The 20,547-nt window shown below is 36.9% G+C and overlaps 1 protein-coding gene across 3 annotated transcripts in view; it reads left to right on the top strand.

Moving 5' to 3' along the window:
• The window catches only part of Rlf (RLF zinc finger), a 76,606-nt gene extending 57,982 nt beyond the window's left edge, over positions 1–18,624 (top strand). For 2 of the 3 annotated variants that reach the window (XM_087215224.1, XM_087215225.1), the window contains 3 exons: positions 1,517–1,653; positions 8,288–8,429; positions 13,487–18,624. In XM_087215224.1, the coding sequence (XP_087071350.1) occupies positions 1,517–1,653; positions 8,288–8,429; positions 13,487–18,151 (4,944 nt within the window). In that variant the 3' untranslated portion in view covers positions 18,152–18,624. Of the gene's footprint in view, positions 1–1,516; positions 1,654–8,287; positions 8,430–11,943; positions 12,047–13,486 lie in introns of those variants that run through there. The other variant, XM_087215226.1, reaches the window with a different exon arrangement.
• Positions 18,625–20,547: the final 1,923 nt, after the last annotated feature.

Here is a 20,547-nt window from a genome sequence, read left to right as displayed (position 1 = left end):
TCTCAACCACTTCACTGTACTGTCACTGCATTGACCCTGAAGTGAGTATAAAACACAGACTTATAATAAAGTTCACTTTGTAAATATGAACTTATTACCCTGATTAAACCTGAATTTTTTTTTAACATTCATCAACATCAATTTACTGTGTTGTCTGGATACTGTGATAAGTGCTGAGTTTTGAAGAAGAATGTACCTAACTCATTAACTCATTACCTTGTGGATTTTATATTCTAGCAGAGAAGACAGGTGCTAATAAGTTACTTAGCTAATAATTAAATTGTGTAAATGTTACAAATGGGGATCTTAACAGGATGGTCTTACAAGTTAGGAAAGAATTCTGTGAGAAAATGATATTTGTGCTCCTATTTTGTATATTTGGTTCCAAATATAGTAAATTGGTAAATATAATGCCCACAAGAGTCTTCATGTTCTGTTTTTCAAGGAATTGGTAGAGTGAGAAGGGATCTTTAAAGGTCCAAAATCTCCTATTTTATACATTTTTTTAGTGTAGAAAAAGTACTCCAGAATATTTGGCTGATTTGCCCAGTTTTGCTTTGCTTTTTTTTTTTTTAAGTTGAGACAGGATCTTGCTATGTACTTCAAACTGTCCTGGAATTTACTATATAACCTTGGCTGGCCTTGAACTCAAGATCCTCCTGGCTCAGCCTCCCAAGTGCTGGAATTACAAGTGTGCAGCACCACACATGACTTATTTTACTTTTTAAAGATTTAAATAGTATAAGTGAAAAAGCTGTGTTTCTAAAAAGGATGTTGATTGTTTACAAAACTCATAATCCAGATATGTTGGCACATACCTGAAGTCCTAGCTGTTCTGGAAACTGAAACAGGAGGATCACTTGAGCGAAGAGGTTCAAGACTAGACTGGGCAGGGCCGGGGATTTAGCTCAGTGGTTTTGCTGCCTGCTGCTCAAGAGCAAGGACCCGAGTTCGATCCCCGGTACAAAAAAAAAAAAAAAAAAAAAAAGACTAGACTGGGGAACAAGATAAGACCCCATCTTGAAAACATAAAAACTCATTTATACAAGAGGCATTTTCATTAGTCTTATACAAAATGATATGTTAACATAGCAGTTATATTTAAAAGTGGTTCTGAAGTAGCCTCCTTCAACCTTATTATAACCCATGTATTTTGCTGTGTATAACTAGAATGACCTGAGTAAAATTACGGAAAAGAAAACAACCCAAAAAAGATGATACTTTAGGTGGAAGTAACCTAAGGTTATTGTTCATAATTTTATTCATTTATGTGGTAGTAATGTTCATGAGTAATTTTTGAAACTGTACAAAATGTTTATATTGAGAATGTAATGGAACTTTTATGACATATTTGTGCCATTCTACTCAGCCGTTAGTCAGTAGAAGATTATGAACCTCTAATTCTTGCTTTACCAGTTATCAAAGATAGAAAACATCATAAAGAAGTTTCACATTAAATAAAATTTACAGAAAAGTCACCATTTTCTTTTTAACTTAGTCATCTCATTTTCGATAGATTGCAAAGGTCGACTGCAAGGAAGTACTAGACATCATATGTAATCTGGAATCTGAGGGTCAGGATAACACAGCATTTGTTCTTTGTACGACTTACCTTACCCAGCAGCTCCAAACTGCAAGCGTATATTGTTCTTGGTAAGTATATTTAGTTTGTGTGCACTTTGTTTGTCAGTGGATATTATAGCATCTAGGGTTTATGTAAAATGTTATTTTCTTTCAAATTTGAAATCTTAACAAATTAAATGTCCTATGAATAAAATCTTGCTTCTAAGCAAAATCATTTAAATAAAAATATTACTAGTTTAATCTAGTCAAGAGGGCAAAAAGTTCCTTTTAATCATCCCATACAAAACAAATTGATGTTAGAATTTTCCCTTTACGTTTATTGGTATTTTGGTAGTCATTTGCTTCTCCTATTTGGAAACCCACTAATGAAAAAGATGAAATTATCTTGGTCTCTATGTCAGATTTACACTAGAAGAAACATCCTTTTGAATACTAATCTCTTCTTCAGCTTCAATCCTGTATCATTGATAGACATTATTTTGGTTTTGATTTTAGTTTATATCTTGTTTGCCTACAGAATATGTAGTTGCTAAAAAAGAAACAAGTTAGGCTCAGTTAACATCCCTATAATACCAGCATTTGGGGAAACTGAGGCTGGAGGATTGTAAGTTCGAGTCCCACCTGGGCAATTTAGTGCAACTCTGTCGCAAAATTTTAAATAATAATAAAGGGTTGGGGATGTAGCTAAGTGTGAAGACCCTGGGTTCAATCCTCATTACCAAGAAGGAAGGGAGGAAGGCAAGGAAAAAAAAGAAAGGGAGAGAGAAGGGAAAGAAAACAAAAGTATACCTGTGATTCTTTAATTATAACTGTATTGGATCTACTTAGGCCAAAAGAACAAACTTGATACACAAGAAACCTGTAACACTGTCAATAGGTATCAGATAAGTAGTAAGGATGATGCTGTGGGATATTAGAGAAAGGTGTTCAGGGTATACCAGCATATTTTAGAGAGGTACCAGGTAAGAAATAATATGAATGGATTGGGTTTGCATAATCTTAAGAGATCCCTAAGTATTTCTGAACCTAAGGGTGGCTTATAGTTAGAAACAGCACTTTGTTTATAGTGAAGTCTTTCATGCACCTCACCCCCATTGGTCTCCCCATGTCTATTTGTATAGTTTTATTATTTCCACTTTGTTAGTATATTTGTGCTTACCATTTTCTATAGAAATATTTATGTACTGTAAATTATCATACGTGATCTTTGTAATAATCACTGCATATATGAAGAAGTAGAGGATCATGTCAGTCAGAGAAATTGTGATTGCCCAAAGTCTCAGGGCTAAGGTAGAGAGCAGAGATCCAAGCCCAAGGTTTTTCAGTCCTAATTGAATGCTTTTCTTCTATACCCTACGTTTTCTTGGCCCAGGCTAAAATTCAGATTATAGTCTTCTATAGTCCACTATTGCAAAGTTATGTCTACTGTAGGAAAAGAGATGGGATGGGGGCTAAGATATATTTTGCAGTAACCATTATAGCCATTTTCTTAGGAAACCAAAGAAAAAAGAACTGTTAAGTAGCAGTGGTAATTTTGATCACTAAATCAAATAGAAGAGTTTTTTTTAATCATCAAAAATCTAGAAGGGCCAGGGATTTAGCTCAGTGGTTCCTCTGCCTGCCTCACAAGTGCAAGGTCTGAGATCGATCCCTGGTACCAAAAAAAAAAAATCTAGAGATTCTAACTTCAGTAAAACATATATTCAGGATCAATATTGTTAAATTGATCTCGTTTTCAACAATGAAACAATCTGCCAATAATAGTGAAGTTTTCAATGCAAAGAACAAATAATATATGGAATGTTTTATATAGAGTATAAGTGTTTTTAAAAAATATATTCACACGATTCTTAAAATTTTCCTGACAATTTTCCTATGTTCTCTATTATAATTCCCTGTATTCAGCTACCATTCTGTTACAGAAATAGTGTCTATAAGATTAATCCTGTACCCTGCAGCAGAAAGAGATTAACAGGGCTTTCTTTTTTGCCTCTTGAGGAGGTATAGTGAATAAAGGAAGGAAAATCTTAGTCACTTCACAGTCTGTTAAAAGTAAGTTCTTAGGCCGGGGATTTAGCTCAGTGGTTTCGCTGCCTGCTGCACAAGCAGAAGGACTGGAGTTCGATCCCCGGTACCAAAAAAAAAAAAAAAAAGTAAGTTCTTCCAGGCCAAGCATGGTGGCGCATGCCTGTAATTCCAGCACTCAGGAGGCTGAGGCAGTAGGATTGCTGCATGTTTGAGGTCAGTCTGTGCTACATAGCACGAGCCTGTCTCAAAAAAAGCAAAAAAAAGCAAGCTGTTTCCAAGTAATTCAAGGAGAAAGAGAATGTGATTTTTTTAAAAATCCCTTGTTTTCAAAGACTTTTTTTTTTGTACTGAGAATTGAACTCAGGACCTTATGCTTGTCAGGCAGGCCCAGTGCCACTGAGCTAAATCCCCAGCCATTGTTTTTTTGTTTTGTTTTCGTTTTTTAAATAGTTGGATGTTGTATTAGAATAGCCTTAATGTACAACAATGAATTTTATTAGAATTTAATAGAATTTTATTACAATTTTTTTTTGGTACCAGGGATCAAACTCAGGACCTTGTGCTTGTGCAGCAGGCGGCAAAACCACTGAACTAAATCCCCGGCCAGGGATTTAGCTCATTGGTGCCGCTGCCTGTCTGATAAGCGCAAGGTCCTGAGTTCGATCCCTGGTTAGCCCCACCCCAAATATGGTAAATCCCTGGCCCATGAATTTTTATTAAATTAATCCAAGAAATTTTGTTCAAATAGGATGGATTGTTTTGTTATGCCAGAGATTTTTTTTTTTGTAACAGTTCAGATAGTGGAACATAAGGAGTATTTGTTTAGAAAATTTTTAAAGCATTTTTTTCATGAGACAAGTATCAAGATTGTAAAAAACGTGACAAAACTGAAATACCATGATAAAAGCAATCAACATACTTATAAGCACATTCACTAGAATTTATTTATGGAAGATAGTATGCGAAATGTAGACTATGTAACTATCAACTAGAACATTAAACACTTTATAGTGATCGCCATGTTATTGTTCTTCAAAGGCACAGCACTTAGCTTATTCATTAACCCTAGCCCCAAAAGATTTTTGGCTTTCTGAAAAATACCAAAGAAACACTAAGGGAGTTAATTCTCTATAAATGTCTGTCAATGTTAATAAAATAACCAGCCAGTGAAAAAGGTAACTATTTTGAATGAGGTGATATATGTATCAAATGCGTAATTACTGATGCTACTTTAAAAATAAATTATGACAGTTGAAGTCTAGCCTTTGCTTTCTGTAACATCTCTGAGCTTAAATTTTGTATGCTGTGAACATTTTGTTTCTTAAGATGTATTTACATGTTTTATCCCCAGCACCTGACAGAGTTCAGCATTTGGTGTTTGTTTGTGCTTTCTGTTTTTGTTTGTACATTGTGCTTGGTTTTTTTGAAACCAGACCTCACTATGAAATCTGGGCTGGCCTTGAATTCATTATGTAAGCCTCACTGGTCTTGAACCCTTTGGCTCTCCTCCTGTCTCAACCTCCGAGTGCTGGGATTACAGACTTGCACTACCACACCTAACGTATCTATTTTTGTTTATCTAAATTTTGTAGGAAAAAAGAGAGTGTAAGAAATAAGTACTGTTATACTAACTTTCTTTAGGGGATGATCATTCTTTAATTCCACAGAGTTTTCTTTGCTTCATTTCTAAAATACCTAAATTCTGAATTTCAATGTGATATGTTAACTGGACTTATGTTGTTATGTAGAAAGAGTTGTTTAACCTTCTTGCTTGATAGCTCCATCTCTGCCAAATGTATTTCCTACTATAAATAGAACTAAATTTCCTTTCTAGTTTTTAATAAATTTGTATATAACTTGACTTGAGCTGGACAGTGGAGTTATTTGAAGATATAGTAGATCATCTATCTAAGCATTGGAAGATATATACCATTGAAATTATTTTTAACATATTTTTAATTGTTATCCATTTAAAAAATTAAATCATTGTAGTAACTGAAGAATTCATACCAGTACATGTATGATCCAGTAGACTGTTTCAGTTGTGATTGAAGTGACTAAATCTTGGCATTCTCTCAAGTAATATACTGGTTGCTTTGGTTTCAATCATGTTTATATGGGTGATAGTAATTTAACATCCTTGATTTGTGGCTGTACAAACATTTATACAAATACATAATAAAATGCTTTTGTTTGATTATGTTTATTTGTAGTTATAATACATGGGGCCTAAGTTACTTCTATTCAAAAAAATTTTAAGGCCTAACTTATCAGCCTTTTAATTTTAACACTTTAGCAGATTTGCCTAACTTTAAACTTGCACCTGGTGAATGGATTTTAGTTGACATTGTTTATCCTTTTGTCATCATAATTGAATTTAGCTTGGCTTTGATAATTTTGTTCTGTTCCAGTAGGATATATTTCATAAACATATTTTAACAAATACTGTTTTTTTATCTCTGAGCATGTAACTCATCATTTCCTTTGGTCTTTAGAATTTTGCACTGTTCTCCAATGTTTGTATATATAAGATGGTTATATCTGAATAAAGTAGTCTCAAAAAATAAATAAATAAAAATAGTCTCATGGAAGTAAAAATGAACAGTCATTCTAACTTGCATGGCTGGTGGCTATTTTCAAAGGTGGCATCTCATTCTTCCCTTCTACTTAGGAAAGCAGTGCCCATCAAATAAGTTAAGACAGATATTTAGGGGCATTTTAAATTAATTTCATTCATTGTAGCTCAGATTTGCCATTATTAGATATCATAAGCTTTACTCTTTTGAAACACTATATTCACTTCACTCATTGAAGCAGGTTTTATTCTTAAGAATTTCACCTAGCAGGGCATGGTCACACACACCTGTAATCCCAGCAGGCCAGAGGCTAAGGCAGGAAAATCACCATGAGTTCAAGGCCAGCCTAAACTGCATAGAGAGCGAGAGAGGGAAGTCTCAAAAAACCAAAAATAAAGAATTTCACCTTATAATAGTCCCAGTTACCTCTTAGGCAATGTAAGAAGCAAGTTTAATTAAATATGTTTCTTTTCAGTCTATTAAATAAAAATAATTTTGAGGGAACTGAGGGATGTAAGCTGCGCCAGAGCAGTTGTTTACCATGCGTGAAGTCCTGGTACCCCCACTCTCATCCCTAAATTTCATTTTTAAAGCCTTGGCTTTGTATTCAGCTTCCTAAAAACGGTCTGAGCGTTTTAATGAAAAACACTGAAGAAATAGCCTCCACTGAGATTGTACGTCAGAGCTGCCTTTTTTCCTTTTTTAAAAAACTGATCATATCCTCTTTTGTTTTGCTATTAGCTTTCCTTGGATTCACAATCCACATTAACATTAGCATTTCTATCCCTGGCAGTTTTTTTGGTTTGTTTTTCACTTTCTAGTACTTTTGCTTGAATACTTGAGGGGTTTTTTAGGCCTTTTTATTTTGTATTTTTTGTTTGTTTGTTTGTTTTTTCTACTGAGGAACCTAGGACTTTTCTATGGAGGTAACATCGCTAGCACCTTTTCTGGTTTTTTTCTTGGTACCAAGGATTGAACTCAGGACCTTGTGCTTGTGAGGCAGGTGGCAGAACCACTGAGCTAAATCCCAGGCCCTCTTTTCTGTTTTTTGTTTTTGTTTTTGTTTTGGTACTGGGGATCGAACTCGGGTCCTTGTGCTTTTGGGGCAGGTGGTGGAACCACTGAGCTAAATCCCCGGCTCTGCTTTTCTGTTTTTTGAGACAGGATCTTGCTAAGTTGCCCATGCTGGGCTGAAACTTGGGATCCACCTGCTTCACTGTCCCAGAGTGCTGAGACTACAGGTGTGCACAACCACACCCACCATTAAGCATTTGTTTCCATAATGAGTATTCATGAGATGCTTGTATTTTAGCCATTTTCAGGAGTGTTACTTGTTTTATTAGTATTTAAATGTTCCAAAATGCAAGCCTAAGTGGCATGATGCATGACATTTTAAATCAGGAAAGGTCTGGGCCTATAGAAATATGTAGAAGTGTGCCATTAGAATATTTATTAGCTTTGTAGATTTCATTGATAGTATAGTAATGTCTAATGATGCTTGCCAGTAGGACAGGATTTGAATTCATTCAGTTTTAATTAATTACAAATGTAAAGAACAAAACCTATTAGAACAAGGAGGGATCTAAATAAGTTTTTTCTGTAGGGCCTGGTGGCTCAGACCTGTGATCCCAGCACTTGAGAGCCTGAGGTAGGATTACAACAAGTTTGAGACCTGTCTGGGATACTTAATGAGACTGTGTCAAAAAAAAAAAAGTGTTTTCACAGTGTCATAAGAGAAGTGATCTTGGGTCGGAGATTTAGCTCAGTGGTTTCGCCGCCTGCTGCACAAGTGCAAGTACCCGAGTTCGATCCCTGGTACCAAAAAAAAAAAAGAGAAGTGATCTTTCATTGTTTTGTTACTCTCCAGACACAAAGAAGAAAGAAATCACAATTTTCAGGGAGAACTCCTTATTTTCAGGGAAGATTCTTAACAATGTTACCAGTTTGGGATAAGGCAGTAGTGAATATATGCAGACAGCTTTTCATCTAGTTTTATTGTATATTGTGTCAACTTTCATAAACCAAAAAATGGGTTTCTCAGGAGTGCTACCACAAATTCCAATTGCTCTAACTGTTTTAACAATCATTTTTCTTCGTAGGGAGCTGACTCTCTTTTGGAGTAAACTGCAAAGAAGAATTGACCCTTCTTTAGATACTTTTTTGGAGCGCTGTCGGCAGTTTGGTGTCATAGCTAAAACACAGCAGCATTTGTTTTGCCTGATTAGAGTTATACAAACTGAAGTGAGTAACTTACTATGCTTTCTGTGCTGATTGTGGTGAACGGAAAGTAGTAAAGTGAAGACCATCTCCTCTGTGGGGGAGGGACGATTACATTTTTTGTCATTTTAACCACCCTGTATCTTTTCCTAGAATGGTGTTCTATACTTTATACAGGCATATTTGCTTGCAAATTAATGTAGTGATTATAGATGAAAAAAATTTAGTCATGTTTTTAGGTCATCAGCAGCAGAGTAGTACCTTTATTACATTTTAGAGTAATAGAGTATATTACAAGTTAGATAGTTTCACGAAGTGTATATACCTTAAAATGAAATGAAGTGCCATATATAAAACTTTATTCTTTGAGTTCATCCATATCGAGGTTTGGGGTGAGTCATATGCTCTGCTGTACTTTCTTTTTATGTCTTTATGACTGAGCTTTCCATATGCCCACATCTGTAGGTTATGTTCTATTGTATTACTTATTTGATAACATCCAAGGATAGTTTTTATTAAAGTCAAGCCACAGCTATATCTTTGAGATCCTTTATTTATGCTTTAAAATATGTTAGTCTAGTCTTAACTGAAGAAAAGAAAGGGTAAAAAAGATACCAGAAACAAATTGGTTTCCAAACAAGTTAGGAGAAAATTTTTTCTAGTCACTGTTATGTTTCTTGTCACAGAAAAAAAGTTTTAAACAACTATAGAACTGGCTTTGATTTAAAAAGTAGTTATACAGCTGACTTTTAAAGAATTTTGGTTTTAAATCTTTAACATAGATATTAACTTTCTGCCACTGCATAACAAAATACAACAAGCTTAGTACTTGAAACAATCCCTATTTTTTATTAGCTCCCAGTTTTGTAGATCAGAAATCCAGCACAATGTGGCCAGATTCTCTGCTCTTAGTATCCTAGGATAAAATCAAAGTTTTGGCCAAGGTAGGATCTCATTGGAGGCTTTCTGGAAAATCTACTTCTAAGCTTATTCTTCTTGTTGACAGATTTCAATTCAGTTCCTTGTGGTTGTAGGATTCCTGTCTCTTGTTTTCTTGGTGATGGGTGTCAGTCAAAGTCTATTCTGGGCTAGGGGAAGCTACCCTCATTCCTTGCCTCTTATTTTCAAGCACCAAAGACACAGATATCCTTCTTGTGCTTTGGATCTGATGCCCTCTATCTCTGATTTCTAGACCTAGATTTAAAGGGTTTGGGTGATTAGCTCAGGCACACCTGTATAACCTGCCTATCATAAGGACAACTGATTTGGAACTTTAATTCATCTGCAAAATCCCTTTCACCACAACTTAATAGCAAGAGTGTTACAGAGTCAAACCACACTCAAGTGGAAGATGTTATATAAAGGTGAGTCAGTAGGAATTGGTCACTTCAGAATTCTGTTTACCATAAAGAACCCCAGAAAATGGAAAAGCTGCAAGATGGTTAGAGACAAGGGCCTGGGGATTTAGCTCAGTGGTTCCAGCGCCTGCCTTGCAAGCGCAGGGTCCCAAGTTTGATGCCTGGTACAAAAAAAAAAAAAAGATGGTTAGAGACAGTGGGTTTCTGAAACCAGCCAGGGAATTTTCTGTCCACCTACACAATCAGTTATTTGTCTTCACTAGTGTCTAGGGCACTTTCTGCTATAGTCCTGACTCATATTTACCCTGAAGGGTATGAGAAATACGAACTGGTAAGAGGGGGGAGGGCAGTGTAGAATCCCTTTCAAATTGAGACTCCAAGCTGTGGGGTGGCTTACACCTATAACCCCACTACTCAGAGGCTGAGGCAAGAAGATATCAATTGTAAGGCCAGCCTGGACAACATAATAAGGCCTCATCTCAGAAACATAAACAAGTGGTACATGCCTGTGATTCCAGCTACTTGATAGGCAGAGGCAGGAAGACAGTAAGTTCAGTTAATAAGACTATTTTTAGAGCTGGGGTTATAGCACCGTGGTAGAGTGCTTGCTTAGCATTCACAAACCTGCGTGAGTTTAATCCCACTATCACAAAAAAATAAATGAATTGAAACTCCAGCTCTTAGAGAGAGAGAGATTATATCTGCATCAGCTAGCATCTGGTTCTATTGTAAATGGCTGATATACAATAATAGTGGCCCAAACTAGATAGAGGTTTCTTTCTTTTTCATACAGGAATGTAGTTTGCTTTAGGGGCTTCACATCAGGAATCCAGGTTCCTTTTATATGCCACCAACACATAGCTTTCTTTTCAGTTCTAAGACCCACCTATTCCAATCCTAGATATAATGTTTCCATTCCAGATAGCAAGAAGGAAGAGGTAGGGGAGGGCAAACCATATTATGGCATACCATTTTCCAACTTTCCCAAAGACACATACATGCTGCCACCTGTAGCTTCCAGAATGCCTAGCAGGTATGTTCGTTATTACAGGTGACTTTGTAAAATCAGGTGTTCTGTTTTTGTAGAAAAAGGGAAAAGACTTAGGGAAATAACTAGTAATAACTCGGGATGGATAAGATTAATGATACTGAAGAACCTGTGTTGGCATTTGGTCTTTGCAGTAGACAATCAGATATCATGGAAAGGTCCTTATTAGCGCTTCTTTTATTTTCTGGCCTTTAGTTTTCTTTTCTTCTTTTTCTTTCTTTTTTTTTTTCTTTCTTTGGTACCAGGGATCGAACTTAGGACCTTGCGTTTGCGAGGCAGGCCATTGAGCTAAATCCTTGGCCCTGGCCTTTGGTTTTCTATAAATAGCTTAAACTAGATCATCACTTAAAGGTTCTTAGAGCTATTTGACTTTGAATCTGTGACGTAAGAAAGTCCTAAGAGAAAGGGATGATTTGAGAATTCTGGGTATATCTCAAAACTAAAATTATTGTGGCAGAATGAATATAGATGTCGTTATGTTTTGAAGTAGAAGATGTAAGGAGGAGGATCATCTTGAATCCAGCTTGTATGGCCATGCAACCCTTTTTGATGAAACATATCATGTATCAAAATAGCACTACTATTTTGGGAAACACTTCTCCTTAGTAATAAAGGACCTGAAAATTAGAGATATGTGACTCATAAGCTGTCTGGGCTAGACCATGGACCTCTTGATTTAATAGCATGATGTGATACAAGATTTATCTTTTTTTTTTTTTTTTTTTGTACCAGGGATCGAACTCAGGACCTTCCGCTTGCCAGGCAGGCATGCACCACTGAGCTATATCCCTGGCCTGATTATCGTTTATAAGTATGAGCAAGGGGACTTGGAGAAAGTCAAAATAAATTTTGAAAGAATTCATAGGTTCTCAGTTACTTCTTTTGGAAGCCTGTGAGACCAACTGCAATAAATGTCCATTCTTTCTTTTTTTCTTCTTCTTCCTCCTCTTCTTTCTTCCTCCTCTTCTCCTTCCTCTTCTGTTTTTTTGTTTTATTTTGTTTTGTTTTATTTTTATTTTTTCCCATTCTTTCTTAAACAGCCTAATCTGGTTGAGATGATAAAATTTGTGAAATCACTAACAACACTTTCCAAAGAAAAATAACTAGAAATACCATTATACATTCTGAACAGATCTACCAAGAAGTTACTGGCTAAAGGAGTGGTGAATAAATTAGAATCAGGATATGGAATATGGAGCTGAATTTTGAAGAAATTGGTGGACATGAAGAAATTGGTGGGTTTTAAACGAGGAAGCTGAGAGAACAAGAGTGGGTTGGCATATTGTATCAAGCTCATATGGGATATAGCCAAGTCAGCTAAAAATTGTACTCACTATAGTATATAGTTGAGATCTGTGGCTCTAGAAATAGATTGTTTTCAATATAAATCCTTGCTGCTCTGCTTATTAGTTGGTAGCATTGAACACCATAACCTCCTGAGCCTTGGTTTCTTAATTAGGGTAATGTCTGTAGAAAGGTTTATTTAGAATTAGTTTCAAGGGTATAGTTATTTATGTTCCCAGTATATAAAATGATGCCCACCACAAAATAATTGCTTAGCAAATTGTTTATTGTGTTCTGTCCAGTACTGTAATTATTATGTGCCAGCATTGTATCATTTTATATTCTTTTTTTCTTTTTCCTTTTCTTTTTGCAGGGCTCATGATTGAACCCAGGGCCTCAGGGAAGTCCTGTACGACTAAGCTATACCCCTGTGCCCCCTCTTTGAGACAGGGTCTTGCTATGTAGCCCAGTCTGGCCTGGAACTCATGATCCTCCTATCCCCCATCAGTGCTAGGATTATAGGGATGTGGCTTGGCTTACTGATGCCCCTAGAAGAGAATCTAATATTGCCACCCTGTTACCATTTTACTGATGAAGAAACTGAGGCTTAAAGAAGTTGAGAATTCATCCCTGTAGTGAAATGGGATTCAAAAGCCATCAAAGTCTGTTTCTAAAACCCTATACTTGCAGCTACTGCATTTTAAGCCACTCTGCCATATGAGCCTGTTTTTTTTGCTCATGCTATTTTTACATTTCATTTCAGCCTCTCAGATATTACCCTGTATACATTAATCTCCTATCACATGTGGCCAAATCTTCCTCAGTTTTTACTTGTTTGTGAGGATCTGATGTTACAGAAATATTTTCTAATTTCTTTTATTTTTCTGTGGAAAGCTGAGATTCAGTACACCTGTGACTATAAAGTAGTAATTTTTTTTCAGCAGATAATTGGGGTTTTTGAAAAACTCAAGTATTCATAATATCTGGAGTTCCTTACATTGAATTTACTTTGAGATTCATTTCTATACCTTTGTTTCCTCTCCCTGTTTTAAACCCTATCATTTTACCTGGCTTACCACCATTCTTCTTTGAATCCTCCACTGACTTATTTATCCTGCATTCCTTTAAATTCATATGCATTTATTGTTTATGCACTTTGGCACATAGATAAATTCCATCAGGATTGCTTCAATATATGGTGCCTTGTGGTTATAGCATCTAATCTGTCCTTTACATGTTGAGATGAGAAGGATCTAAATATAGATTGCATTAAGGAAGATTTAAGGTGAAATTTAAGAACTCTAAAGGTTTTGAGAAGCTGAAATACCCATGGAACTTAATATAATTTTTCTGTATATGAAAAAAATGACTTTTCCTCTCTTTTCTTACAGGCACAAGATGCTGGTGTTGGAGTGTCAATTTTACTATGTATCAGAGCTCTTCAACTCAGATCAAGTGAGGATGAGGAAATGAAGGCCTCCGTTTGTAAAACAATTTCCTGTCTTTTACCAGAAGATTTAGAAGTCAGACGAGCCTGCCAGCTTACAGAATTCTTAATTGAACCCAGTTTGGATGGATTTAATATGTTGGAAGAATTGTATTTGCAACCAGATCAAAAATTTGATGAAGAAAATGCACCTGTTCCAAATTCTCTCCGATGTGAGCTCCTATTAGCTTTAAAAGCCCACTGGCCTTTTGATCCTGAATTTTGGGACTGGAAAACCTTAAAACGACACTGCCACCAACTCCTAGGACAAGAAGCCTCAGATTCTGATGATGATTTAAGTGGTTATGAAATGTCTATCAATGATACAGATGTTTTAGAGTCCTTTCTCAGTGACTATGATGAAGGTAAAGAAGATAAACAATATAGGAAAAGAGATTTAGCAGATCAGCAAAAGGAGAAAAGAGACAAAAAGCCTATTGGTTCATCTGAAAGATACCAAAGGTGGCTTCAGTACAAGTTTTTCTGCTTGTTATGTAAGCGGGAATGTATAGAGGCCAGGATTCTCCATCATTCTAAGATGCATATGGAAGATGGCATTTACACTTGTCCAGTTTGTATTAAAAAGTTCAAAAGAAAAGAAATATTTGTTCCTCATGTCATGGAACATGTTAAAATGCCACCAAGCAGAAGGGACCGCTCTAGAAAGAAATTACTGTTGAAAGGTTCTCAAAAGGGTGTTTGTCCCAAGAGCCCCTCTTCAACCCTGGAGCAGAATCAGTCGTTGAATGAACAAGCCAAAGGAGAGTCTCATGAATATGTCACATTCAGCAAGTTAGAAGATTGCCACCTGCAAGACAGAGATTTGTACCCATGCCCTGGTACAGACTGTTCCCGTGTGTTTAAACAGTTTAAATATTTAAGTGTGCATCTTAAAGCTGAACACCAAAATAATGATGAAAATGCCAAGCATTACTTGGATATGAAAAATAGAAGAGAGAAGTGTACTTATTGTCGACGACATTTCATGTCTGCTTTTCACCTGCGAGAGCATGAACAAGTGCATTGTGGTCCCCAACCTTATATGTGTGTATCTATAGATTGCTATGCTAGGTTTGGATCAGTGAATGAACTACTTAATCATAAACAGAAACATGATGATCTTCGTTATAAATGTGAATTAAATGGCTGTAATATTGTGTTCAGTGACTTGGGGCAGCTTTACCACCATGAAGCACAACATTTTAGGGATGCATCTTACACATGCAACTTTCTTGGCTGTAAAAAGTTTTATTATTCCAAAATTGAATACCAGAATCACCTCTCAATGCATAATGTTGAAAGTTCAAATGGAGACATTAAGAAATCAGTGAAACTCGAAGAATCTGCAGCAGCTAAAAAGCAAGATTGTGTTGATCAGTCCCATCTGCTTGACCAAACTGATAAGTCACAATTACCTGAAGATCTTCTTTTCTGTGCAGGATCAGCTAGTTCGCAGACAGATGCAGAAACTGCAGAAAACCTGAAAGAAAACAGTGACAGTAATTCCAGTGATCAGTTAAGTCATAGTTCTTCAGCATCAATGAATGAAGAGTTAATTGACACACTGGATCACTCTGAAACCATGCAGGATATATTATTATCTCATGAGAAAGTATTTGTGCCCTCCAATTTAAAAGAAAAATGCTCCAATATGGCAGTTTGTTTTGATGGGACTAAGTTTACGTGTGGTTTTGATGGCTGCGGGTCTACCTACAAAAATGCAAGAGGTATGCAGAAGCATCTACGGAAGGTTCATCCATACCATTTCAAACCCAAAAAGATAAAGACAAAAGATCTCTTTCCTTGTCTGGGTAATGAACATAATCAAACAACTGAAAAATTTGATGGAGAACTTAAACCCAGCTCAGATACAAACAGTGACTCCCCAGATGAAGGTCTAGATCACAGTATTCATACTAAATGTAAACGAGAACATCAAGGTTATTCCTCAGAAGTCTCCATTTGTGCTTCCAAACGGCCATGTACAGAGGACACCATGTTGGAGCTTCTGTTGCGCTTGAAACATTTAAGCTTGAAAAACTCAATAGCACATGGAACTTTCTCAGGGTCGTTACAGGGGTACCCATCCAGTGGTCCTAAGTCTCTGCAGTCGGTCTCATCTGCTATCTCAGACCTTAATTTTCAGAATCAAGATGAAAACATGCCAAGTCAATACCTTGCTCAGTTGGCCGCTAAGCCTTTTTTCTGCGAGCTTCAAGGATGCAAATATGAATTTGTGACCAGAGAGGCTTTGTTAATGCATTATCTTAAAAAGCATAATTATTCAAAAGAAAAAGTCCTTCAGTTAACCATGTTTCAACATCGGTATTCCCCATTCCAGTGTCACATTTGCCAAAGGTCATTTACAAGAAAAACACATCTTAGGATTCATTATAAAAATAAGCATCAAATTGGCAGTGACAGAGCGCCTCAAAAACTGTCAGACAGTGAAAAATGTGAACACGAAGGCCCATGTTCAGTGGACAGGTTGCAAGGTGATTGTTCTGCAGAACTTGGAGGTAATCCCACCAGTAACTCTGAGAAGCCACACTGCCATTCTAAAAAGGATGAATGCAGTTCAGAAACAGATCTGGAGTCATCTTGTGAAGAAACAGAAAGTAAAACATCTGATATTTCATCACCAATGGGCAGTCATAGGGAAGAAGAAGGAAGAGAAGGAAGAGGTAGCAGGCGAACTGTTGCTAAAGGAAACCTGTGCTATATTTTGAATAAATACCACAAACCATTCCATTGTATTCATAAAACTTGCAACTCCTCATTCACCAATCTAAAAGGCTTGATTCGTCATTATAGAACGGTACATCAGTACAACAAAGAACAGTTGTGTTTAGAAAAAGACAAAGCAAGAACCAAAAGGGAACTTGTAAAATGTAAAAAGATATTTGCCTGCAAATATAAGGAATGTAATAAACGCTTCCTGTGTTCCAAAGCTCTTGCAAAGCACTGTAGTGACTCCCACAACCTTGATCATATGGAAGAACCAAAAGTACTTTCTGAAGCTGAATCTGCAGCAAAGTTTTCCTGTAACCAGCCTCAGTGCCCTGCTGTTTTTTATACATTCAGCAAGTTGAAACACCACTTGATGGAGCAGCATAATATTGAAGGAGAAATACCTTCAGATTATGAAATTCATTGTGATCTTAATGGCTGTGGCCAGATTTTCACCCACCGCAGTAATTACTCACAACATGTATATTACCGACATAAGGACTATTATGATGATCTGTTCAGAAGCCAGAAAGTAGCAAATGAAAGGTTACTAAGGAGTGAAAAGGTATGTCAAACAGCTCAGGGGCACGAACATCAGACTGCCAGGCGGTCATTTAGTGCTAAAGCTAAAAAATGTAGCTTAATTAAAGAAAAGAAAGCTCCAATAAGTTTTAAAACAAGAGCTGAAGCCCTCCATATGTGTGTAGAGCATTCCGAGCATACACAGTACCCATGCATGGTTCAAGGCTGCCTATCCGTGGTGAAGTTGGAGAGCAGCATAGTGAGGCATTACAAACGTACCCATCAGATGAGTAGTGCCTATTTAGAGCAACAGATGGAGAACCTTGTTGTTTGTGTTAAGTACGGTACCAAAATTAAGGAGGAGCCCCCCTCTGAAGCAGAGCCCTGTATAAAAAAAGAAGTCTGTATAAAGAAAGAAGAAAGTATAAACTGTGCAACAGAGCACGCAAAACACAGCCATTCCCTGGGTGACAGTAATGCATCTCTCCAAAAAACTGATTCTTCCCATCCAGGTGAAAGGGATGGAGGTCAAAAAGGGTGTGCAGAAAGCACCCCAGTGTTTGATGCAGACACTCTGCTGTATAGAGGAATTTTGAAGTGTAACCATAATTCGGAAACCACTTCTTTAGAACAATGTAATATAATTCAATCTCCATGTAAAATAGAAAATTCCATACCCAATCCCAATGGGACTGAAAGTGGGACTTACTTTACAAATTTTCAGCTGCCTTTACCAAGGATCAAAGACTCAGAAACTGGGCAGCATAATTCAGGGCAAGAAAACACTGTAAAAAATTCAGTCCATGTCTCAAAAGAGAATTTTAGGAAGCATTCACAGCCCAGGTCATTTGATTTGAAGACTTATAAACCTATGGGATTTGAATCTTCATTTCTGAAATTTATTCAAGAGAGTGAAGAGAAAGATGATGATTTTGATGATTGGGAGCCTTCAGAGCACTTAACATTAAGTAATTCTTCACCACCCAGTAGTGACTTAACAGGGAGTGTTATGGCAAATAACATGGTCAATGACAATGACCCTGAAGTTGACATACCTCATTCTTCCAGTGATTCTGCAATTCATGAGAACCTGACTGCAATCCCACCTTTAATAGTTGCTGAAACAACAACAGTTCCTTCCTTGGAAAACCTGAGGGTTGTATTGGACAAAGCATTAACAGACTGTGGAGAGCTTGCCTTAAAACAGCTTCATTATCTTCGGCCAGTGGTTGTCCTTGAAAGATCTAAGTTTTCCACACCGATTTTAGACTTGTTTCCAACAAAAAAGACAGATGAGCTTTGTGTAGGAAGTTCCTAAATAACAATTTTGTTTTAGAAACAGATTGGCTCCAACACTGCAACATGGAGACAATTGCCAACATGAACAAAGGCTGAGAACCAGCCACACCATTGTTTAGGGTAGAATAGCCTGTGTATTTACATGAATGTATAATATCTATGTCAGCAGTATTGGCTGAGTCCATTAGCTCTCCAGTTGGTTTATTGATTGGGTTTTGTTTTTGTTTTTCTGGAAAAAAAAAAAAGGAATTGTACTCGTTTGGTGCTAATTAATAACATCAAAATATACTGGGGCTTCCTTTTTCAAATTAAGTGTGCATGATTGTATATGGAACAAATATTAAGGTCCCGGGGGGGGAGGGCTAGGGAAAGGGATATGGAGTTCTTACTTGACTTGAATGTGCACCTGAGGGTGCTTTGTGTAATATATTGTACACTACAGCATCTTATATTTTTTGAGTTGAGTTTCAATAAATTACAATTTTTCACCCATTTTCTTGTTTTCATGCCATATTATGAACTAGAATTACACTTGTGTTTTCTGGAATGTACATTCATTTTACTCCAGTATGTTGTTGTTAACCAAATAATTTAGATCAAAGGTCTTTTTGAATAACTCTTGTCTTAAATTTTTTGTGGAAGGAAAATTCTGAGTTTGACTAGTTTTGGGATTCAAGATAGCTCCCAGAGGGCGAGGTCCAGAAGTTGCTCAGATAGGACAAAGTATGCCAAGCAGAACTTAAAAGGGGATAGCAAATTCAAAGGCGTTTCCAGGGAACTGTACTTTGATATCCTAGTAGTAAAGGAGAGGGTGAGATTATTATAGAGATAGCCAGGAACCTGTGAAGCTGTGAAATACTGAGGAGTTTGGACTTGAGTCTTTAGGCAGTTGCAAGCCTTTGAAGGATGTTAAGCCATAAAGTAACACATTGACATTAATTTATAGATGAAATGTAGAATGTTGGTTGAGAATCAGAATGGATTAGGAGATCATAAAACTGTTAAAGTAATTGAGGCAAACTTTTGAAGTTCTGTACTGACCATTACAGCAGAGGGAAGAGTAGGTGAAATCAAGGTAAAAGGAGACAGGATTATTTGGGACTTAGAGGGCTAATAAAAGAATTTGAGGAAAACTTAAAAGATACGGTAGTGATGTAACCGATTAAAATGAGAATACAAAAAGAATTGAGTATTTGGAAAGAGGATAGAAAGCCAAGATAAGTTTGGTCTTTGTGTGTAAGACATCTGTTTAATGACAATGACAAGGATAACAATGTATTTTAAATATAGACATCCTAAGTTCTTAGCCACTCAGCGATGACATGACACACTCTTAGTGAACCTTTCCCATCTCCATGGTTAGGTTTGGAAGACATTTTCCTTCACCCTGAAACTTGCTTCTTTGTTTTGTCAGCTCTAGTAATTTCATTCTGCTACCTCTTCACCCCAGAAGTCTGAAGCACCCCCCACATCCAAGTCATTTCTTTTTTTAAATTTTTATTTTATTGGTACAATTTAGGTATACAATATAATGACATTCATCATTGGAAATTGGCACCTTTACATAATCTCTTGGTTCTTATTAAAATGTTTTGTTTTTTGGTACCAGGCATTGAACTCGGGACCTTGTGCTTGCAAGACAGGCAGCGGCACCACTGAGCTAAATCCTTGGCCCTCCAAGTCATTTCTTGTGAGATTGCAGGGTGAAGAGAGGTGTCAGAAACAGTGGAGCATCTTACAGGCTAAGCCCATGACTGATTGTCTGGAATCTTGAGCAAATTTCTTCTGAGGGCTTCAGTTTTCTCTGAAAAAGTGAGGAAGCATGAGTGATTTTTTTTTTTCAGTACTATGAATTGAACCCTGGGCAGATGCACTAAGCTATAATCCCCAGGTACCCCTGCCCCACCCCTTTTTCCATTTTGAGAGAGGATCTCACAGTCACTAAATTGCTGGTCCTGCCTGAGCCTCCCAGGGTACTAGGATTACAGGCTTTTGTACCCACCCAGCTGTGAGGTTTCAGAGTGGGAAGGAAGGGGGCAGTCCGTCATTGTTAGTGCTGCTAGGGATTGAACCCAGAGCCTCACACATGGGAGACAAGCATTTGAGCTATATTCCCCAGCCCTTGAGTAACCCTCTTAAAAGTCTTGTTCTATGATTTGAGCATGAGAGCCACCAGTTGGCCTTTTTTAAAATTCCTCATACTGGAGATAATGTAACCCAGAATGAGAGAAGACAGCTAATTTGCTTAGCACTGAACTATATCCATTCAGTTATTCTGAAATCCTACTGCATGGAAGACCAAGTGAGTCCATTTATAAAGGTGCCAAGTCCTAATTTTCAGAACCCATTTGACAGTTCAAGTTCAAACCTAAAAGGTTGACCCTATTCACTTGTTTCTATTGGAGTAGCTTGTTT

Source organism: Heterocephalus glaber, unplaced genomic scaffold, assembly GCF_053883595.1.
Source record: "Heterocephalus glaber isolate CG9 unplaced genomic scaffold, H.glaber_assembly_v1.0 deba00001452, whole genome shotgun sequence".
Lineage (NCBI taxonomy): Eukaryota > Metazoa > Chordata > Mammalia > Rodentia > Bathyergidae > Heterocephalus > Heterocephalus glaber.
Note: the sequence above shows the minus strand (reverse complement) of the source record. Positions and strands in the feature narration are given on the sequence as shown.